At 46.3% G+C, this 24,008-nt stretch overlaps 1 protein-coding gene across 2 annotated transcripts in view; it reads right to left on the bottom strand.

Annotated features, from left to right (window-relative positions):
• P3H1 (prolyl 3-hydroxylase 1) overlaps positions 1-24,008 on the bottom strand; it is an 80,368-nt gene that overhangs the window by 44,325 nt on the left and 12,035 nt on the right. Inside the window, exon 1 of one of the 2 annotated variants that reach the window (XM_056542637.1) lies at positions 4,803-5,521. The exons of the other annotated variant lie outside the window; for it this stretch is intronic. Coding sequence (XP_056398612.1) covers positions 4,803-5,231 — 429 coding nt within the window. The 5' untranslated portion in view covers positions 5,232-5,521. Of the gene's footprint in view, positions 1-4,802; positions 5,522-24,008 lie in introns of those variants that run through there. 2 annotated transcript variants of the gene reach the window in all.

The following is a 24,008-nucleotide window of genomic DNA, read 5'->3' as shown; positions in this document are numbered from 1 at the left end:
CTTCGGATAGGGGATAAGTTATATTCCACTACAGATCTCCTTTAACACTGAAGGGCAGACAGAACAGAGGGGGCAACAGATGCTGGTGTAAGTAAAACAGTACATTGGGGGGGGGGGGGGGGGGGACGACAACAAACTGTGGGGGGGGGGTGTAATCATTACGGCAACAGATGCTGAGGTAAGTAAAACAGTATGGGGGGGGGGGGGCAAAAACCGTAACAGGGGGGGGGGGGGAAACATCACGGCAAAAGATGATGAGGTAAGTTAAACAGTACACGGTGGAGGCAACAACCGGGGGGGGGGGGGGGGGGGGCAAAAACAGTAACAGGGGGGGAATCATCATGGCAACAGATGCTGAGGTAAGTAAAAAAGTACACGGTGGGGGCAAAAACAGTAACAGGGGGGGAATCTTCATGGCAACAGATGCTGAGGTAAGTAAAACAGTACGGGGGGGTGGGGGGCAAAAACCATAATGGGGGGGGGAGGAATCGTCACGGCAACAGATGCTGAGGTAAGTAAAACAGTATATTTTTTTTAAAGATGGATAACCCCTATTGGAAAAGGCTGACAAAAAAACTGGGCACCGCAGTGAAATTCTTAAGTTGCCATGGCACCCGGCCTATAATTAAAAATAAAAAAAAGCCACTGCAAAATCTGCCATAAACCCGCAATATGCTGCAGATTGTATGTCCGCGTAACAGATAAGACGCCATGCAGCGAAATTCTGCCCAAATCTCATCCATGTGCCTGCTACGTTACCACACGGGGGGGGGGGGGGGGTCAAATCAGACCCATCATAGAGACCCCCACAGGGCAGGATCACCCAGCTCAAATCTATGCGGATAAATCAGTCTCTCATTGAGTTTAATGGGAAATGCCTTTCATTGTCCACTGATAAAAAAAAATCTGTGCACTCTGGGAGTTGTAGTACGGACACTGCACAGCCACAGGTTAGGGAACATTCCTATAGGGTTATAATGAGAACTGGATGATGACTATCCCTGCTGGGGAAGATGGGGGGAGGAATCATCTGCACAGAAGGCCGGGGCTGGAGGCTTTCCCCACCTCAATACGTGGCAGTGCTTAGAATGGGGGGAGGGAAGTTCTTCAAGATGCAGAGGAAACTTCTGTAAATCCAGACAGAGTGCCGTGTCTGAGCGGCTGGAGGATATAGAGATATATATATATATATATATATATATATATATATATATATATATATATATACACACACACATACATACATACGGATGCCAATAGTGCCCGGCAGCTGGCACAGGGAGCGGTGGCATGAGCACTGAGGTTAAAGGGCAATCACTGTCATCCTTCCCAAGCAGGTTGTCTCCAGCTGTTGCAAAACTACAACTCCCAGCATGCCCGGACAGCCGAAGGCTGTCCGGGCATGCTGGGAGTTGTAGTTTTGCAACAGCTGGAGGTACCCTGGTTGGGAAACACTGGCCTAATGAGACAGAAGCTGCTGTCCAAACTGGGACTTGTAGTACTAAAAGTAGTGTCAGTGCACTAAAAAGGGGTTGCAGGGACGATGGGGGTATTCATTCTTGGATCTACTAGACCTCGGGTATCACAGATCCTTGCTATGGGTGCCAGGATGATGGTTCCTTCTAGAGCCAACACAGCTAAAAATAAAAGGTTATGGTAGACAATACAGCAGGTTTGTAGTTCCCACGTCTAAGAATGCACTGCATGATGGGAGTGGTAGTAACTAAGAGAAGAGGACCAGCATGTATCTAGCTATGGGGGGGGGGGGTCCTTGTTTTATTACTACTAGACCCTGGTTTAGATCAATGGTCTCCAAAATCTGATTTCCCCCCCAGCTGATGCAAAACTACCACTCCCAGCATTACTGGAAATCCAACGGCTGTCCGTGCATGCTGAGAGTAGTAGTTTTTCAGGTCTAGTTTGGATACCACTGCCCTAACGTGGTCACAGGCAGAGCATGCTGATAGATCACTTGCTAGAGCATGCTGGAGGTTGTAGTCCATAAAATACAGTACCTACATAAGGAAGGCACGGCATGATAGGAGTGGTTGTTCCTTAACGTAGGCTGTCACGGGCATAGATAGGAAGCTGTAGTAGACCAATAAGGCATGCTGGGGGCTTGCACTACACATGCTGATGTGCTTAAGAAAAGAATGCAGTTCATGATGGGAGTCGTAGTACCTTAAAGTAGTTACAGGGGCTCTACTTTTATAACTTAGTCACAAACCGCATGCTGGGGGTTATAGTCCACGAAAGGCCCTCCAGTTGGTGCAGAAATACAACTTCCTGCATTCCCAGACAGCCAACGGCTAGAGCATGCTGAGGGTTGTAGTCCATGTAATAGTAGTAGTTGTACCTAAAAGTAGGCTTGACTAGGCTGTTATAGGTCCTTACTAGAACATGCTGGTACTTGTAGTTCGAGAATAGATAGTGAGTTATAGTAGCCAATATAGGCATGCTGGTACTTGTAGTTCGAGCATAGATAGGGAGTTAGTCAATAAAGGCATGCTGGGGCTTGTAGTACACATACTACAGCACGTAAGAATGCCTTTCATGATGGGACTCGTAGTACCTTACAGCAGGTGACTGGCAAAGTTGATATAGGACCTTGCTAGAGCATGCTGGGGGTTATAGTACATATATAGAACACATTAGGGTGCGTTCACACAGCCGTCTGTCTTTTTTTTTTTTTTTTTTTTAATCCCCGTTTCGGTTCCGTTCTTGCAGGCTGTAAACGGATTAAAAACGGTTTTTAAAAAATCCCATTCATGTCAATGGAATTTTTTTTTACAATCCGCTTACATCTGTTTTGTACCCGTCTGCACTCATTTCCGTTTTTTTGGCAGCAGAAAAAAACGGCACGTGCAGTATTTTTTCTTGTTTTTTTTTAGGTTTTTTTGACGGAAGAAAAACGGATACGGTAAATTTAACAATGAAGTCTATGGAAAACAGATGAGCCTTTAATGTCATCCGTTTGCATCCGTTTTTTCAATCCGTTTTTACTGCTGAGCATGCTCAGAACAAAAAAAAAATGTTTTTTTTTTTTTGGTTTATTAACTGAACAATAATGGATCCAAACGGGTAACATCCGTTTACATCCGTTATTGTCCAGTTTATTTTTTTTATTCCTTTTTAAGCCCGTTTTTATTTTTGACGGGAGTTGAACGGGACGGGTCTAGGCGGCAAAAAGGGTGGCATTAAAGGCTCATCCGTTTTCCATAGACTGCAATGTTAAATTTACTGTATCCGGATTTTTTGACGGAAGAAAAAAATACTGCAGGTGCTGTTTTTTTTCTGCTGTAAAAAAAAAAAAAAAAAACGGAAATTGACATGAATGGGATTTTTTTTAAATCGTTTTTAATCCGTTTACAGCCTGCAAGAACGGAACCGAAACGGAGATAAATAAAAAAACGGGGACAGACGGCCGTGTGAACGCAGCCTTAGTAATGATCACACTACAAAATAGGAGATGTCGTGCCCCAGGCTTTAGTATACTCTAGGCTACTGTTTCCCAACCAGGGTGCCTCCAGCTGTTGCAAAACTACAACTCCCAGCATGCCTGGACAGCCGAAGGCTGTCCAGCCATGCTGGGAGTTGTAGTTTCGCAACAGCTGGAGGCACCCTGATTGGCAATCACTACTCTAGGTGGTCACAGGTCCTTGATAGAGCATGCTGGTACTTGTAGTGCAACCATATACTTGTAGCGCAACTATTGTAGTGCAATAGTTATAATAAGGAATGCAGCCGCTTGTAGTAGACATAACTAATGGAATGCATTCAGCACATGATGGGGGTCGTAGTACCTTTAACTAGGTGACTGACAAAGTTGTTATAGGACCTTGCAACAGCTGGAGGCACCCTGGTTGGCAATCACTACTCTAGGCTATCACAGGTCCTTGCTAGAGCATGCTGGTACTTGTAGTGGAACTATAGGCATGCAGCAGCTTGTAGTAGACATAACTAATGGAAGGCATTCAGCACATGATGGGGGTCATAGTACCTTTAACTAGGTGTTGTTGTAGGACCTTGCTAGAGCATGCTGGGTGTTGTAGTACATATAAAGAACATATAAGTAATGAATGTACTGCAAAATAGGAGATTTTCTACCCAAACTAGGCTTTAGTATACTCTAGGCAACTGTTTCCCAACCAGGGTGCCTCCAGCTGTTGCAAAACTACAACTCCCAGCATGCCTGGACAGCCTTCAGCTGTCCAGGCATGCTTGGAGTTGTAGTTTTGCAACAGCTGGAGGCACCCTGGTTGGCAATCACTACTCTAGGCTATCACAGGTCCTTGCTAGAGCATGCTGGTACTTGTAGTGGAACTATAGGCATGCAGCAGCTTGTAGTAGACATAACTAATGGAAGGCATTCAGCACATGATGGGGGTCGTAGTACCTTACAGCAGGTGACTGGCAAAGTTGTTATAGGACCTTGCTAGAGCATGCTGGGTGTTGTAGTACATATAAAGGACATATAAGTAATGAATGCACTGCAAAATAGGAGATGTCCTACCCAAACTAGGCTTTAGTATACTCTAGGCCACTGTTTCCCAACCAGTGTGCCTCCAGCTGTTGCAAAACTACAACTCCCAGCATGCCTGGACAGCCTTCGGCTGTCCAGGCATGCTTGGAGTTGTAGTTTTGCAACAGCTGGAGACACCCTGGTTGGCAATCACTACTCTAGGCTATCACAGGTCCTTGCTAGAGCATGCTGGTACTTGTAGTGGAACTATAGGCATGCAGCAGCTTGTAGTAGACATAACTAATGGAAGGCATTCAGCACATGCTGGGGGTCGTAGTACCTTGAAGTAGGAGACCTGCAGGTAGTTATAGGGGGTCCTCTTGGTGAACTCCAGCTCCAGCTCCTCGGCGGGCGCATAGTAGGTGGCCGGGGCCCCCATGGCCTCCCGCTCGCACTTCTTCACACAGTCCGCCCTCTCCAGGACCTTCTGGAAGAAGCTCAGGTCCTGCACGGGTCCCGGGCCCGCCGGCTGGGTGGAGAAGTCGCTGGCTCCTGCGCATTGTGCGCGACAAGTGATGCGGTGGCGGCGCAGGAGCTCCCGGTTGCGCAGCGCCTTCTCCATGGAGAGGATGACGGACGGCCAGTCCTCCCGGTGATAGGCCTGCACGCCGCTGGCATAGAGGAGGTCATAGGGCTCCAGCGGGGAGGCCATCAGCTGAGCGGCCACCAAGAGGAGGAGACCCCCGGAGAGGAGCACGGAGGGCGCCATGACTGCCTGACTACTGAGCGCGGCGGCGCTGCCAGCTGCGGGAGCTCCTCCACCACCACGCCCACACAGGAGAACCACGCCCACTGAGCAGTCTCCGCTGTTCCGCTTAGCCACGCCCGTGCCCCTTTCCAGCCACGCCCATCAAATCGAACACGCCCATTTACATGTAACTGTATCACCGAACCGCCTGTCAATCTGAAACATCTGACCCGCCCATTTCTCACGGCCACGCCCAACACTCCTAAATCACTGCTGCTGCTGCCTGTGTGTACCACGTATCCGCATCTGAGCACGTCACACGGCGCTCTCCAGATGTGACCCACACTACAACTCCCAGCATGCCCCGATACACTGACTGCTGGGAGTTGTCGTTTTTTAACAGCTGGAGAGTTAGGCTGCATTCACACCACGTTTTTGCAGTACAGTTCCCATATCAGGTTTTTGATGAAAAACGGATTCCTCAAAACCTGACTAAACTGTATCAAAACGTGTGTAAAAATTTTAACCCATATATGATTGAAAACCGTATATGGTTTGAAAAATGATGTCCAGTTGCATCCGTTTTTTTAAGAAAAACGTATACATTTTAAAATTTTCATTCTATTTTAAATAAAGTTTCACTTGTTTGATTGATATTCCAAGAGAAAAAAACTGCAAAGTCAACCGTATGGTAAAAACCAGATGTAACTGTACACTTAGGCTGCATGTGGTCTAGGATATAAGAATAGAAGATCAGGGATTTCTCTAATTGTAGGCAGGGCTCAAGTCCTGCAGGAACACATGGGAACTGAGTTCCTGCACTTTTTTTTTTATTTACAGCAGGAACACTGTTCCCATGAGCATGAGTCCTGCGGGACCAGCCCTTGAGTGGAAATCTTTGGTGAGTTCCCACACTTTTTCCCCCAGGACTTTACCCCTGATTGTAAAGTGGTGTATCTAGGTAAGTGCCCCTGTCCCCTAAATTGATGTATCTAGGTAAGTGCCCCTGTCCCCTAAAGTGGTGTATCTAGGTAAGTGACAAAGAAAGGAAATAGACCGCTCACCCAGTAATCCCACACCTTCTGTGCGCGGATCCACCAGTCCCTCTTCCGGCTCCAATCAAGGAATGTAGAAAATACGTCCAGCCCCAGGATGTGGTATAAAAATGGGTATATTTATTGAGTTGAAGACAGGCTACAATACACAAAGTCTCTGACGCGTTTCACGCTTTCGCGCTTAGTCATAGACTCTATGACTAAGCGCAAAAGCGTGAAATGCGTCAGAGACTTCGTGTATTGTAGCCTGTCTTCAACTCAATAAATATACCCATTTTTATACCACATCCTGGTGCTGGACATATTTTCTACATATCTAGGTAAGTGCCCCTGTCCCCTAAAGTGTATCTAGGTAAGTGCCCCTTTCCCCTAAAGTGGTGTATCTAGGTAAGTGCCCCTGTCCTTTAACGTGGTGTATCTAGGTAAGTACCCCTGTCCCCTAAAGTGGTGTATCTAGGTAAGTGCCCCTGTCCCCTAAAGTGTATCTAGGTAAGTGCCCCTTTCCCCTAAAGTGGTGTATCTAGGTAAGTGCCCCTGTCCTTTAACGTGGTGTATCTAGGTAAGTACCCCTGTCCCCTAAAGTGGTGTATCTAGGTAAGTGCCCCTGTCCCCTAAAGTGGTGTATCTAGGTAAGTGCCCCTGTCCCCTAAAGTGGTGTATCTAGGTAAGTGCCCCTGTCCCCTAAAGTGGTGTATCTAGGTAAGTGCCTCTGTCCCCTAAAGTGGTGTATCTAGGTAAGTGCCTCTGTCCCCTAAAGTGGTGTATCTAGGTAAGTGCCCCTGTCCCCTAAAGTGGTGTATCTAGGTAAGTGCCTCTGTCCCCTAAAGTGGTGTATCTAGGTAAGTGCTCTTTAGTGTTGCTCGCGAATATTCGCAATTCGAATATTATTCGCGAATATCGCATATTCGCGAATTCGCGAATTTCGCGAATTCACGAATTTCGCGAATATAGCGCTATATATTCGTAATTACGAATATTCTTTTTTTTTTTTTTTTTTTTTTTTCACAGTACACATCACAGTGATCACCCCTCTCTGCTTCCAGCTTGTGTGGTGTAAAGAAGGCTCTAATACTACTGTGTGAGACTGGCGTGCGAAAATTCGCATATGCGAAAATTAGCATATGCTAATCTTCGCATATACGAATTTCCACATATGCAAATTTTCGCATGCGCGTATTTTCGCATACGCGAAAATAAAACGAGAATATAACGAATATGCGAATATTCGCGAATATATGACGAATATTCGTCCATATATTCGCGAATATTCGCGAATTCGAATATGGCCTATGCCGCTCAACACTAGTGCTCTTGTCCCCTAAAGTGGTGTATCTAGGTAAGTGCCCCTGTCCCCTAAAGTGGTGTATCTAGGTAAGTGCCCCTGTCCCCTAAAGTGGTGTATCTAGGTAAGTGCCCCTGTCCCCTAAAGTGGTGAATCTAGGTAAGTGCCTCTGTCCCCTAAAGTGGTGTATCTAGGTAAGTGCTCTTGTCCCCTAAAGTGGTGTATCTAGGTAAGTGCCCCTGTCCCCTAAAGTGGTGTATCTAGGTAAGTGCCTCTGTCCCCTAAAGTGGTGTATCTAGGTAAGTGCCCCTGTCCCCTAAAGTGGTGTATCTAGGTAAGTGCCCCTGACCCCTAAAGTGGTGTATTTAGGTAAGTGCCCCTGTCCCCTAAAGTGGTGTATCTAGGTAAGTGCCCCTGTTCCCTAAAGTGGTGTATCTAGGTAAGTGCCCCTGACCCCTAAAGTGGTGTATCTAGGTAAGTGCCCTTGACCCCTAAAGTGCTGTATCTAGGTAAGTGCCCCTGTCCCCTCAGCTATGTGGGTAAAACCACTGGCGAACTGAGATGTAGAATCGGTGAACATCTGGGGGACATACATCACCATCGGGAGACATATTTGGGATAAACATAATGGAGATCATAGAGCAGTGGTCTCCAACCTGCGGGCCTCCAGATGTTGCAAAACTACGACTCCCAGCATGCCCGGACAGCCTTTGGCTGTCCGAGCATGCTGGGAGTTGTAGTTTAGCAACATCTGGAGGTCTGCAGGTTGGGGACCATTGTCCTAGAGTGTTAAAATTTCAGGTCATAGAGATTATTCGCATGGACATTAGGAGAGGTGATGTGGATAGAAAAATTCTTATAAAAGAAACAGAATGGATATACAGGTTACAAACGGTTAATCCTTTTGGTCTCAATGAGAATCTTAAAGGAAAACTGTCATCTTGCTCCCCTCCCCCCCCCCCCTGGCTGGTAGGGCTGGGGAGGGGACGCTGATCAGTTTGATGCCTACTAGGGATCGACCGATTATCGGTTTGGCCGGCCGATAATCACGATTTTTGGCATTATCGCTATCGGCAATTACCTATAATTACCGCTAATCTGATAATGACCCCCGCACCGCGACCGCCCCCCCGCACCGCACCGCACCCCCCACCGCACCGCCGCTGCCCCATTGCCTCCTCCATCCCCGGTTTTATAATTACCTGTTCCCGGGGCCCACACTACTTCTGGCTCCTGCGTCACGCTGTGCGCAATGATGAGTGACGTGACGAGACGTCAATGTCAGTGCGCATAGTTACAGCTCAGGAGGACACCACCGGAGCCAGATGTAGAGTGGACCCCGGGAACAGGTAATTATAAAACCGGGGATGGGGGAGGCAATGGGGCCGGGGCTGTGCGTTGGGGGGTGCGATGCGGTGCGGTGGGGCGGTAGGGGGCGCGGAGCAGCGGTGGGGGGGGTCGTTGATAGGACTCAGGACCCCCGGACAGGCAGAGAAGCGGGTGGCGGCGGCGGTCTATGGCCCCGCAAAAGCCGCTGCAGTTCATTGATTTAAAGCGCCCGCTTTAAATCAATGCTATGCAGCGGTGTCGCGGGGGGATAAATAGCCGATAACTTATACCGGAATATCGGTATAAATTATCGGCTATCGGCCCTAAACTGCACCGATTCTTGGTATCGGCCCTAAAAAAACGATATCGGTCAATCCCTAATACCTACTGTGCCCAGATCCGCCGCGCCGTTCGTCCGTAATCTTCTATTTTTGGTATATGCCGCCCAGCTCATCGATATTCCTCCCCTCCCTCCGCCTCTCCCTCTTCTCCCCGCTCTGTAATGAAGAGAGAAGGGAGGAATATTGATGAGCTGGGCGGCGCTGCGGCCAAAAACGATGACGTCAGAGTGCCAGTTAGCCCGGCCGGTGCAAATTAGCACCTAATTAGCATATACCAAAAATATAAGATTACGGCCGAACGGTGCGGCAGATCCGGGCACGGTAGACATCACACTGATCAGCGTCCCCCGCACTACCGGCCAGTACCACTGGTTAGTGCGGGGGGATCAAGCTGACAGTTTTCCTTTAATTTCTCGACTTTTATTGAATAATGTGTATGGTCTAGTCCTGATGATTAGCAGAGGGGAAATATGGAGAACATAGTTTATTGATATTTTCCTCCTAAATTTATTATCTTTTGGTCCTAGAAGAGGACTTAGCATTAGTGTTGAGCGGCATAGGCCATATTCGAATTCGCGAATATTCGCGAATATATGGACGAATATTCGTCATATATTCGCGAATATATGGACGAATATTCGTCATATATTCGCGAATATTCACATATTCGTTATATTCTCGTTTTATTTTCGCATATGCGAAAATACACGTATGCGAAAATTAACATATGCGGAAATTCGCATATGCGGAGATTAGCATATGCTAATTTTTGCATGTGCGAATTTTTGCACGCCAGTCTCACACAGTAGTATTAGAGCCTTCTTTACACCACACAAGCTGGAAGCAGAGAGGGATGATCACTGTGATGTGTACTGTGAAGAAAAAAAAAAAAAAAAAAAAGAATATTCGTAATTACGAATATATAGCGCTATATTCGCGAAATTCGCGAATTCGCGAATATGCGATATTCGCGAATAATATTCGAATTGCGAATATTCGCGAGCAACACTACTTAGCATATTGATATATCAGACAAAAAGTGGGTATCCTCATATGTTTTTTATGTGATGGCTGGGGCAAGGCTGGTCATGGTTGGCGGTGGTTTCGGATTGGAGCTCAGGGTCTTATATCTCTGATAGGGCTCCTTTGTGCTCTCTCCTGTCTGATAGGACTCCTCTGTGCTCTCTCCTGTCTGATAACACTCCTCTGTGCTCTCTCCTGTCTGATAGCACTCCTCTGTGCTCTCTCCTGTCTGATAGGACTCCTCTGTGCTCTCTCCTGTCTGATAGCCCTCCTCTATGCTCTCTCCTGTCTGATAGTACACCTCTGTGCTCTCTCCTGTCTGATAGTACTCCTCTGTACTCTCTCCTGTCTGATAGTACTCCTCTGTGTACTCTCCTGTTTGATAGGACTCCTCTGTGCTCTCTCCTGTCTGATAGTACTCCTCTGTACTCTCTCCTGTCTGATTGTACTCCTCTGTGTACTCTCCTGTCTGATAGGACGCCTCTGTGATCTCTCCTGTCTGATAGCACTCCTCTGTGCTCTCTCCTGTCTGATAGGACTCCTCTGTGTACTCTCCTGTCTGATAGGACGCCTCTGTGATCTCTCCTGTCTGATAGTACTTCTCTGTGCTCTCTCCTGTCTGATAGGAATCATCTGTGCTCTCTCCTGTCTGATAGGACTCCTCTGTGCTCTCTCCTGTCTGATAGGACTCCTCTGTGCTCTCTCCTGTCTGATAGCACTCCTCTGTGCTCTCTCCTGTCTGATAGCACTCCTCTGTACTCTCTTCTGTCTGATAGCACTGCTCTGTGCTCTCTCCAGTCTGAAAGGACTCCTCTGTGCTCTCTCCTGTCTGATAGTACTCCTCTGTGCTCTTTCCTGTCTGAAAGCACTCCACTGTGCTCTCTCCTGTCTGATAGTACTCCTCTGTGCTCTCTCTTGTCTGATAGCACTCCTCTGTGCTCTCTCCTGTCTGATAGCACTCCTCTGTGCTCTCTCCTGTCTGAGAGCACTCCTCTGTGCTCTCTCCTGTCTGATAGCAATCCTCTGTGCTTTCTCCTGTCTGATAGCACTCCTCTGTGCTCTCTCCTGTCTGATAGCACTCCTCTGTGCTCTCTCCTGTCTGATAGCACTCCTCTGTGCTCTCTCCTGTCTGATAGCACTCCTCTGTGCTCTCTCCTGTCTGATAGGACTACTCTTTGCTCTCTTCTGCTTGGTAGGACTCCTCCGTGCTCTATCCTGTATAATAGCACTCCTCTGTGCTCTGTCCTGTCTGATAGCACTCCTCTGTGCTCTCTCCTGTCCGATAGGACTCCTCTGTGCTTTCTCCTGTCTGATAGGACTCCTCTTTGCTCTCTCCTGTCTGATAGTACTCCTCTGTGCTCTGTCCTGTCTGATAGCACTCCTCTGTGCTTTCTCCTGTCTGATAGCCCTCCTCTGTGCTCTCTCCTGTCTGATAGCACTCCTCTGTGCTCTCTCCTGTCTGATAGCACTCCTCTGAGCTCTCTCCTGTTTGATAGTATTCCAGTGTGCTTTCTCCTGTCTGACAGGACTCCTCTGTGCTCTCTCCTGTCTGATAGCACTCCTCTGTGCTCTCTCTTGTCTGATAGCACTCCTCTGTGCTCTCTCCTGTCTGATAGCACTCCTCTGTGCTCCCTCCTGTCTGATAGCACTCCTCTGTGCTATCTCCTGTCTGATAGTACTCCTCTGTGCTCTCTCCTGTCTGATAGCACTCCTCGGTGCTTTCTCCTGTCTGATAGTACTCCTCTGTGCTCTCTCCTGTCTGATAGCACTCCTCTGTGCTCTCTCCTGTCTGATAGGACTCCTCTGTGCTCTATCCTGTATAATAGCACTCCTCTGTGCTCTGTCCTGTCTGATAGCACTCCTTTGTGCTTTCTCCTGTCTGATAGCACTCCTCTGTGTTCTGTCCTGTCTGATAGCACTCCTCTGTGCTTTCTCCTGTCTGATAGCCCTCCTCTGTGCTCTCTCCTGTCTGATAGCACTCCTCTGTGCTCTCTCCTGTCCGATAGCACTCCTCTGAGCTCTCTCCTGTTTGATAGTATTCCAGTGTGCTTTCTCCTGTCTGATAGCACTCCTCTGTGCTCACTCCTGTCTGATAGCACTCCTCTGTGCTCTCTCCTGTCTGATAGGACTCCTATGAGCTCTCTCCTGTCTGATAGCACTCCTCTGTGCTCTCTCCTGTCTGATAGCACTCCTCTGTGCTCTCTCCTGTCTGATAGGACTCCTATGTGCTCTCTCCTGTCTGATAGCACTCCTCTGTGCTCTCTCCTGTCTGATAGCACTCCTCTGTGCTCTCTCCTGTCTAATAGCACTCCTCTGTGCTCTCTCCTGTCTGATAGCACTCCTCTGTGCTCTCTCCTGTCTGATAGCACTCCTCTGTGCTCTCTCCTGTCTGATAGTACTCCTCTGTGCTTTCTCCTGTCTGATAGCACTCCTCTGTGCTCTCTCCTGTCTGATAGGACTCCTCTGTGCTCTATCCTGTATAATAGCACTCCTCTGTGCTCTGTCCGGTCTGATAGCACTCCTTTGTGCTTTCTCCTGTCTGATAGCACTCCTCTGTGTTCTGTCCTGTTTGATAGCACTCCTCTGTGCTTTCTCCTGTCTGATAGCCCTCCTCTGTGCTCTCTCCTGTCTGATAGCACTCCTCTGTGCTCTCTCCTGTCCGATAGCACTCCTCTGAGCTCTCTCCTGTTTGATAGTATTCCAGTGTGCTTTCTCCTGTCTGATAGCACTCCTCTGTGCTCTCTCCTGTCTGATAGCACTCCTCTGTGCTCTCTCCTGTCTGATAGGACTCCTATGAGCTCTCTCCTGTCTGATAGCACTCCTCTGTGCTCTCTCCTGTCTGATAGCACTCCTCTGTGCTCTCTCCTGTCTGATAGGACTCCTATGTGCTCTCTCCTGTCTGATAGCACTCCTCTGTGCTCTCTCCTGTCTGATAGCACTCCTCTGTGCTCTCTCCTGTCTAATAGCACTCCTCTGTGCTCTCTCCTGTCTGATAGCACTCCTCTGTGCTCTCTCCTGTCTGATAGCACTCCTCTGTGCTCTCTCCTGTCTGATAGTACTCCTCTGTGCTTTCTCCTGTCTGATAGCCCTCCTCTGTGCTCTCTCCTGTCTGATAGTACTCCTCTGATCTCTCTCCTGTCCTGTCTGATAGCACTCTTCTGTGCTCTCTCCTGTCTGATAGGACTCCTCTGTGCTCTCTCCTGTCTGATAGGACTCCTCTGTGCTCTCTCCTGTCTGATAGCACTCCTCTGTGCTCTCTCCTGTCTGATAGTACTCCTCTGTGCTCTCTCCTGTCTGATAGGACTCCTCTGTGCTCTCTCCTGTCTGATAGCACTCCTCTGTGCTCTCTCCTGTCTGATAGCACTCCTCTGTGCTTTCTCCTGTCTGATAGGACTCCTCTGTGCTCTCTCCTGTCTGATAGGACTCCTCTGTGCTCTCTCCTGTCTGATAGCACTCCTCTGATCTCTCTCCTGTCCTATCAAACAGTACTGCTATCCCAGCCTCACTTACTGGACTCACAAAGCCATGATTTCTATAAAAAGGAAATAAAATATTCTCATGAAGTATATTAGAAAGGTTAATGTTTTGCAACATATAAGAAGTTTTTGAATCTGACAGTGCCCATTTAACGATCCCCTCTTAGTAATGATACTTCCTATCTTGTCCTCCTATTTGACCTTATCCTAACAATGTCCCCTCTTTGTAATGATGCCTCCATGTTGCCCCCCTCTTAATAATAATTACCCTATTTTGTATAATGAATAAAACGTACCTAGCCTGCCCCTACGAAGAAGAATTCGGCTCACACCCTTCTGGCATGGAGCCTATGAAGTGTCGGGACGGGAGATCTGGGCAAACGCAATATACCAGTGTCCTCCAACCTGTGGCTCTCCAGCTGTTGCAAAATTTCAACCCCCATCATGCCCTGATAGCCTGCGGGCTCAACAATTGTGTTGTTCTTACTTTTTATTCAGTGCAGTATAGGAAAAAAAACCTTCTGAGTAGGGTCTGTTACTCTCATCATAGGCCTCATAGCTGTTTGAGCTCATAGCGTTCTGTAACTGGGAATTGACTGTGCGTGTCCGACTGGTCCATTAGAAAATGACATATTACTAATAGGATTTTTTTTGTTATAAACTTTTTTTTCCCACTTAGTTTAAAGTGCATGCACACCACGTTTTTGCAATACAGTGATCCCTCAACATACGATGGTAATTCGTTCCAAATGAACCATCGTTTGTTGAAACCATCGTATGATGAGGGATCCGTTCAATGATAAGTATAGGAAGTTATACTCACCTGTCCCCGCCGCTCCGGACCGTCACCGCTGCCCTGCATGTCGCCGTCCATCGCTGTCGCCGCGTCCCCGCGGTGTCCCCGCGGTGTCCCCGCCGCTCCAGAGCGTCTCCGCTGCCCGGGATCGTCGTTCCCTATCGCCGCCATCACGTCACTACACACGCCGCTGCTATTGAATGACGGGACGGCGTGCGCAGCGACATGATGACGACGATGGAGAGAGCGATGGCGATGCAGGGGATCCCGAAGAGGACGGTCCGGAGCGCCGGGGATAGGTAAGTGATCGTCACCGGACCACATGGGGCACCTTAAACGGCTATCCGGCGGCAGCTGAAGTAGTAATTTGAAAAATGATGTCCGGTTGCATCCGTTTTTTAAGAAAAAAAACGTATGTTTTTAACTTTTCACTCCATTTTGAATAAAGTTTCACTTGTTTGATTGAAATTCCAAGAAACAAAAAACTGTGCAAAGTAAAAAACCGTATGGTGAAAACCGGATGGAACCGTGCGCACATACAGTTCTATACGGTTCCCATTGACGGGAAAAAAAGTAACTTTTGTGCGCCTTCCCTAAAAAAAAAAAAAATACATTAATTTCTAGTTATATTTTTGTAGAAGAATTTTAAAAAAATGTTTCCACCATATTTGCAGTATTTAGTATTAGGTTCTGTTCACACTCGCATGGTCTTAGCTTCCATTCTCTATTGCAGTAATCTCAAACTGTGGCCCTCCAGCTGTTGAAAAACTACAATTCCCAGCATGCCCGGACAGCCGTTGGCTGTCCGGGCATGCTGGGAGTTGTAGTTTTTCAACAGCTGGAGGGCCACATTTTGGAGACCACTAGAGCCATTCTAAGGGCGCGTTCACACTGAGTAATTCAAGAGGAATTTACTCGAGTAATTTCCTCTTGAATTCTCCGCTTCAAAATAATTAACATCTACTCTGCACTGTTCACACTGCGTAAATTCCGCTCAGGGAATTCCGTTCCGCTAGAGGAAAGAACATGTTCATTCTTCTTGCGGAACACGCGAGGAGAAGTCCATTGAAGTCAATGGTAAAAATTGTTTAGCTTGAAATCATTTCCGCGCGGAATTTGCGTGAAATTTGCGTGGAAATTCTGCACGAAAAAAAAATAAAAAAATAAAAAGGGAAATTCAAATTGCTCGTTGTACTCCAGCAAAAAAAATAAATAAATAAAAAAAACACTTTCCTACTATATTCCGTGTTCATTCTGTGCGATTTCCGTGCAAATTTCACTCAAAATTTGCGCAAATTTTGCGCACTTTTCGTTTTTTATTTCGCAGCGGAATGTTTACGCAAGGATTCCTCTCCTATTCCCCAGTGTGAATGCACCCTTAGACAGATGCTATCAATTTGACTCATAATGGGGCACATGAGGCACCCTGACCCCCTTCCCAGGTCAGAGGTCACTCCTGCAGTAATATGTGACTGAGCAATAATCCTGTCACACTACGGCTTCTCGTACAAGCTTAGTCCTGTCTTCCCCACATAACTCCACTAAAAAATGTTGAGTCAGCCCTAGACTAGCAAGCGTCCATCACTATATACACTACAATGCGTTCTCAGTATCTGCTCGCCTACGTAGGGTCATCTCTAATGGGGTTTTGTCATTTACACTGAAGATTAAAATGCTCACCCAGTACATTGAGGCTAAAATTACATATATCCCGTATCCGGCGTATTTTCCCTCCAGCGCTGAAGAAAACGTGTCGGGAAGGAAACTGATGCCAGAACTTATCCTATTGATTTGAATGGGACAGTTTATGTTCATCTGGCGTCTCGATTTGGACTCGCCCTCACACCCCTTCCCATAGACATCTTGCCGTGTTCCCCTGTCCGGTGTTCAGAAATCATGGTCGCCGGATGCTACTCGTTGTCAACCGTTGCGGCTTCAGTTGCGTCAATATTTATTTGCAGGTTTTCCACTGCATATTTGAAAGTGGGCGGGCTCTTCTCGGCTGTCCGCAGCAGATTTTCCGCGGCCGAATTTACGCTGCGGAAAATCTGCCGCAAACCCCATTGAAGTCAGTAGGGTCTGCGGCGGAAATTCCACCGTGGAAAATCTGCTGCGGACAGCCGAGAAGAGCCCGTCCCCTTTCAAATATGCAGCGGGAAACCCGTAAATAAATACGCCCCTGTGAACATACCCTAAGGGTGCGTTCACACGCTATTTGTTCTTGTGGGTTTTCCGCTGCATATTTGAAAGTGGGCGGGCTCTTCTCGGTTGTCCGTAGCAGATTTTCTGCGGCGGAATTTACACTGTGGAAAATCCGCCGAAGTCCCTACTGACTTTAATGGGGCTTGCGGCAGATTTTCCGCAGCGTAAATTCCTCCGTGGAAAATCTGCTGCGGACAGACGAGAAGAGCCCGCCCACTTTCAAATTTGCAGCGGAAAATCCGCGAAAACAAATAGCGTGTGAATGCACCCTTAGGCTGGATTCACATATCCTGGATATATGTAATCACTGCCTAACATCTTAAAGGGGAACTCCCGTGAAAAATATCTTATCTCCAGCAGCTGGGCCCCCGCGATCTCCGGCACGATAGTCATACGTGCACGGAGTGAACTTCACTCCTTGTTGGATGACTAGCGACTACAGCCGCCATGTCCCCTCCATTCATGTCTATGGGAGGAGGCAGGACAGTTATGTACTAGCCGTCACACCCCCTCCCATAGACATGAATGGAGGGGGTGTGGCCTGATGTCACAAACACAGAAGCTCCAAGGTTCCGTGTTCCAGGTGCCCCCGCTGCCAGCCCAGAGATCGCAGGGGTCCCCAGCGGTGGGACCCAGTGATCAATCATTTCTTGGTGGAGTACCCCTTTAAAACTTTTTTTTTTCTTTTTTAAATCAACTGGTGCCAGAAAGTTAAACATATTTGTAAATTACTTCTATTAAAAAATCTTAATCCTTCCTGTATTTATTAGCTGCTGAATACTACAGAGGAAATTATTTTCTTTTTGGAATGCTTTCTGATGACATCACGAACACACTGCTCTCTGCTGACGTTATTATAATAATAATAAGTCTTTATTTATTTATTGTTGTCCTTAGTGGGATTTGAACCCAAGTCCCCAGCACTGCAAGGCAGCAGTGCTAACCACTGAGCCACCATGCTGCCCTTAGCATACATCTGCTATGCATGGTTGCTAAAATGGACAGAGATGTCAGCAGAGAGCACTGTGTTCGTGATGTCATCAGTGTTCCAAAAAGAAAGGAATTTCCTCTGTAGCATTCAGAAGCTAATAAGTACTGGAAGATTTTTTAATAGAAGTAATTTACAAATATGTTTAACTTTAATTTAAAAAAGAAAAAAAAATTGCTTTTCCACTGGAGTACCCCTTTAAGGACATCAGTTTTTTTTTTACACTTTGTTTTTTTCCTTCTCGCTTTCTAAAAATGCTTTCAATTTCCCAACAACAGACCCATATGAGGGCTTCTGCCCAAAAACCAAGATGGCCGCAACTGTAAAGCTGCACCATGGTGGAGAGGCAGTGGGACAATATGAGAACTTATGAGCCAGGCCGAGGGCTGAACAAACAGCGCCGACATCAGCGTGCCCGAAGGAGAGATCGTAACCGCACCCAAGCATAATCACCAAAAGACGAATAACGGAGCGACGGATCAGCTCGTGGTAGTCATCATTTTAATTAGTGTTGAGCGGCATAGGCCATATTCGAATTCGCGAATATATGGACGAATATTCGTCAAATTCGCGAATATTCGCATATTCGTAATATGCTCGTTTTATTTTCGCATATGCGAATATTCACGTATGCGAAAATTAGCATATGCGAAAATTTACATATGAAAAATTAGCATAAGTGAAAATTCGTATATGCGAAAATTAGCGTATGCAAATTTTCGTATATGCGAAAATTCGCACACCAGTCTCACACAGTAGTATTAGAGCCTTCTTTACACCACACAAGCTGGAAGCAGAGAGGGATGATCACTGTGATGTGTACTGTGAAAAAAAAAAAAAAGAATATTCGTAATTACGAATATATAGCGCTATATTCGCGAATTCGCGAATATGCGATATTCGCGAATAAAATTCGAATTGCGAATATTCGCGAGCAACACTAATTTTAATTAGTGTCACCAGTACTACCAGCCAGTACCAATGGTTAGTGCGGGTGATACTGGTGACAGTTTTCCTGGTGCCAGAAATTTAAACAGATTTGTAAATTAGACTTGATAGAAGAAATGAAGAAAAAAGTCGGCAACTCACCAACGCTGGTTCATGTGAGGTCTTCCTTTATTATGGCATACTGTAGGGGAGAGACAGACAAGTGGGGGGGGGGGGGGGGTACAGATGGGCAACGGAACTGTTTCACACGATGGTTGTGCTTCTTCGGGACCTCACATGAACCAGCGTTGGTGAGTTGCCGACTTTTTTCTTCATTTCTTCTATCAAGTCTAATTGAACTGTATATTTAGTCAGAGCACCACCCGAGTTCAAACAGCAGAAACCGTGACCCCTGTACCTCAACCAGCTGCCCCTGCACAGACTTAGCAGTGCCGAGTTTGCCTTTTTCTTTGTCTTAGATTTGTAAATGACTTCTGTTAAAAAAAAAATAATCTTAATCCTTCCAGTACTTATTAGCTGCTGAATACTACAGAGGAAATTATTTTCTTTTTGGAACACAGAGCTCTCTGCTGACATCATGACCACAGTGCTCTCTGCTGACATCTCAGTCCATTTTAAGAACTGTCCAGAGTAGGAGAAAATCCCCATAGAAAACATATGCTGCTCTGGACAGTTCCTAAAATGGACAGCAGAGGTCACCAGAGAGCACTGTGCTCGTGAGAGCACTGTGTTCCAAAAGGAAAATAATTTCCTCTGTAGTATTCAGCAGCTAATAAGTACTGGAAGGATTAAGATTTTTTAATAGAAGTAATTTACATATCTGTTTAACTTTCTGGCACCAGTTGATTTAAAAAAAAAAAAAAATTTCCATGGGAGTACCCCTTTAATATAAAGCACCCGCCATTGGTCCCATGCTACCTCCCCTGACATGGCGGCTCAGGATTGATGAGGTACTATATCATGCATGTCGGTTCTACTGCCCTGGCGCTTGAAGCACAGCCACAGTTTTCACTCATTGGATCGATCGCGCTGCAGGTTGTACAATGAGTGTAACCAAGTACAGGACCTGCTTTAGATGCCATGATCAATACTGATTACTGCATCTAAAGTGTTAAAGGGGTACTCAGGTGGAAAACTTTTTTTTTTCTTTTTTAAATCAACTGGTGCCAGAAAGTTAAACAGATTTGTAAATGACTTCTATTAAAAAAAAAATCTTAATCCTTCCAGTACTTATTAGCTGCTGAATACTACAGAGGAAATTGTTTTCTTTTTGGAACACAGAGCTCTCTGCTGACATCATGAACACAGTGCTCTCTGCTGACACCTCTGTCCATTTTAGGAACTGTCCAGAGCAGCATATGTTTGCTATGGGGGATTTTCTCTTACTCTGGACAGTTCTTAAAATGAACAGAGGTGTCAGCAGAGAGCCCTGTGCTCATGATGTCAGCAGAGAGCTCTGTGAAAAGAATTTCCTCTGTAGTATTCAGCAGCTAATAAGTACTTGAAGGATTAAGATTTTTTTTTAATAGAAGTCATTTACAAATCTGGTTAACTTTCTGGCACCAGTTGATTAAAATAAAAAAAACGTTTTCCACCGGAGTACCCCTTTAAGGGTCGATGTCCATAATTAGCGGATAGGGGACCCTATATGCCCTGGTGCTCTAAGTAGCAGGTGGCCAGAGTGTACATTTACACCCTATGTCCTCTAGAGCAGTGGTCTCCAACCTGCGGACCTCCAGATGTTGCAAAACTACAACTCCCAGCATGCCTGGACAGCCGTTGGCTGTCCGGGCATGCTGGGAGTTATAGTTTTGCAACATCTGGAGGTCCGCAGGTTGGAGACAACTGCTCTAGAGGATATGGGACCCCCTATAGGTAGTTTGCCTTCTTTATATGGGACCCTTCTGTAAGTAGTTTGTTCCCTGTATATATGACTCCCTTGTGGTTAGTTTGCCCCTTGTATATGGGTCCTACTTGTAGGTAGCATGCCCCCTGTAGGTAGGACCCCCTTGTAGGTAGCATGCCCCCTGTAGGTAGGACCCTCTTGTAGGCTGCTTGCCCCCTGTAGGTAGTTTGTCCCCTGACGGTATTGAGGACCCCCTGTAAGTACTTTTCCTCTGTATATAGGACCACCCTGTAGGTAGTTTGCCCCATATATGTATGGGACCCCCTTTAGGTAGGTTGTCCACTGTAGTTAGTTTTTCTTCTGTATGAAGGATCACGCTGTTGGTATTTTCCCCCGTATATAGGACCGCCCTGTAGGTAGTTAGTCCCCTGTATATGGGACCTCCTTATAGGTCATTTGCCCCATGTTGGCAGCTTGCCCCCTGTAAATAGGACTCCCCTGTAGGTAGCTTGTCCTCTGTCCCCCTGAAAATGTTAAAAACAAAGGAAAAAAAAAAAAACATACTCACCTTGGCTCCATCTTTTCCTGTTCTAGTCCACAAGCAGCTTCTTCCTGCGGCCACTAGACAGCGGGAGTGTCACTCACTGCGTGTGTCCAGAAAGGAGAAATGCTCCTGGTCTCTGGTGGCCGTGGGTAAGGTTACTAGAGGCTGGGTGCCAAAGGCTGTCCGGGCAAGCTGGGAGTTGTAGTTTTGCAACAGCTGAAGGCCCCCTGGTTGGGAAACACTGCATTAAAGGGGTATTCCAGGCCAAAACTTTTTTTTTTTTATATATATCAACAGATATAAACAGATTTGTAAATTACTTCTATTAAAAAATCTTAATCCTTCCAATAGTTATTAGCTTCTGAAGTTGAGTTGTTGTTTTCTGTCTAACTGCTCTCTGATGACTCACGTCCCGGGAGCTGTGCAGTTCCTATGGGGATATTCTCCCATCATGCACAGCTCCCGGGACGTGACATCATCATTGAGCAGTTAGACAGAAAACTTCAGAAGCTAATAACTATTGGAAGGATTAAGATTTTTTAATAGAAGTCATTTACAAATCTGTTTAACTTTCCGGAGCCAGTTGATATATATATAAAAGGTTTTGCCTGGAATACCCCTTTAAGATTTACCTTCAATGGAACTTAGGGGTTGAGGATAAGCCATGAAAAATAACCCAAAAGCATTATTCCTTCTCCCTGGCACAATGTAAGGCTGGCATGCAGCTGCCCGGCCAGCATCTTGTGGCGATTTTATGTATTGCATTTCCAGAACTATAGACCTCTAGTGGTCATCATGAGGCCGGATGAAGCGCATAGTGATTGCGTGAAACCGCCGGCAGTCGCCTTCTCTGAGCGCTCCACTTCTGATATGCCCGATCTTGGATTGTAGGCACCGTTTGAGTGAGGCCGGAATTGCGGTACCCTTGCGGTGAGTGCAGGTGTGGTTTTTTTCTATATTTGGTCATCATGAGTAATGGCGACTCCCTCTGACACGTTCTTCCTATTTTGTTAATGTTTAACACTTTTTGGCTCATCTTGCAGGCCATAAAATTTTTTAGGCTGGGTTCACACCACGTTTTTCAAGTACATTTCCCGTATACGTTTTCATTATTGAAAACGTATGGAACCGTATTGAAAACCGTATACATAGACAAATAATTGAAAACCGTATGCATCCGGTTGCGGATGGTTTGCTTGCAATACGTTTTTTTTTTCCTGTACTCGAAACCGTGGTTGACCACGGTTATGTCTCCGGTTTAAAAACCATACTGCAACCGCATACGTTTTTTTTTTTAACATGGACGATAATGGGAAACGCACAAGTATACAGTTCCATATGGAAAAACCATACACCGTTTTTACTTTGCACATGCGCATTTGCATCCTAAAGTTAAAATTGTAAAAAAAATTCATTTATTTTAAATAAAATTTTCTAAAACTTATTTTTTTTATTTTATTTAGTAAAAACGGACAGAACCATGTGCACTTTTAAAAACACATACGGTTTACTTTTTCCTCATACTGATCCATACTTTTTTTTGCCATACGGTTTTCTTTAGAAAAACTGATAGAAAACAGTATGGCAAAAACGTGAAGGCCCATAAAGTGCTGCCCTCTTTGTGCCTGCTAATAGCGGCAATCCGCCGCTACCAGCAGACATACTGTGAAGTGCGAGTCGCAGTGTATCTGCACATCCCGCACATCGCGGCCGCTCCCCCGGCTCCCTGAGCTACACAGAGAGCGGCCGCGATGTGTGCGAGTACACTGCAGGGTAACTCGCACATCGCAGTGTGTCTGCTGGTAGCGGCGGATTGTTGCTATTAGCAGGCACAAAAAGGGCAGCAGTTTAGGGGCCTTTGTCAGCGGATCCGCAGCTGCGGATCCGCTGACAAATACGCCCGTGTGAATGCACAGATTTAGTAGGGAGCATTCAGCTGAAGTATCTGGTCTGTCTGAGTGAAAGCAATGGTGACTGGTAGAGATGAGCGAACTTACAGTAAATTCGATTCGTCACGAACTTCTCGGCTCGGCAGTTGATGACTTTTCCTGCATAAATTAGTTCAGCTTTCAGGTGCTCCCGTGGGCTGGAAAAGGTGGATACAGTCCTAGGAGACTCTTTCCTAGGAGTGTATCCACCTTTTCCAGCCCACCGGAGCACCGGAAAGCTGAACTAATTTATGCAGGATAAGTCATCAACTGCCGAGCCGAGAAGTTTGTGACGAATTGAATTTACTGTAAGTTTGCTCATCCCTAGTGACTGGCTGTGAATAGCAGTGTATGGAAATGGTCCGGGTAGAGACGGGGGGGGGGGGGGGGGGGGTGTAATGAAGAGACAGGGGGAGGGTCTGCCAGTGAGCAGTGGTGAGTTTGTCTGTGTCCCGGCTGCAGTCTCAGATTTAGGACTCCTGCATGAGTCTGAAATCTATAAAAAAAAAGGACTGGTAGGGAGACCCCTAGTGGTCGTTTTTTCAAAGTGGAAAATTAAATAGAAAGAAGCATATTTCTTAATAACATGCTATGTGAAAGTTATTCTGCATACATTAGTCTATAATATATCAAAAGTTTTTTTTGATGAAAGGTACCCTTTAAAACACAAAAAGAAGGACAATATCGCATTTTTTTCCCTATCCCCTTCCAAAAATAAAACTTAAAATGTTAATAAAAATTAACAAATAAAATATATGAACCCCAAAGTGACAGCTTTGGAAATTATAACTTGTCCTGCAAAAGAAAAGAAAAAAAAAGAAATAGAAGATAGGACTTTCTTAGGCCCCTTTCACACTGCCGGGATGACCCATCAAATACGGCTGGTGTGAGGTGGAATTTTGCGACCCATGCAAACGTGCGACCGCGGTCGCACGTTTGCATGGGTCGCAAAATTCCACCTCACACCGGCAAACTCCCTTTTGTTTTTCCCTTGCAGTTTGATGGCCGTAATTGTGACGGGTCATAACGGCCAATAACGG

This window comes from Hyla sarda, chromosome 10 (assembly GCF_029499605.1).
Source record: "Hyla sarda isolate aHylSar1 chromosome 10, aHylSar1.hap1, whole genome shotgun sequence".
NCBI lineage: Eukaryota > Metazoa > Chordata > Amphibia > Anura > Hylidae > Hyla > Hyla sarda.
This window is presented reverse-complemented; position numbering and strand designations above follow the sequence as displayed.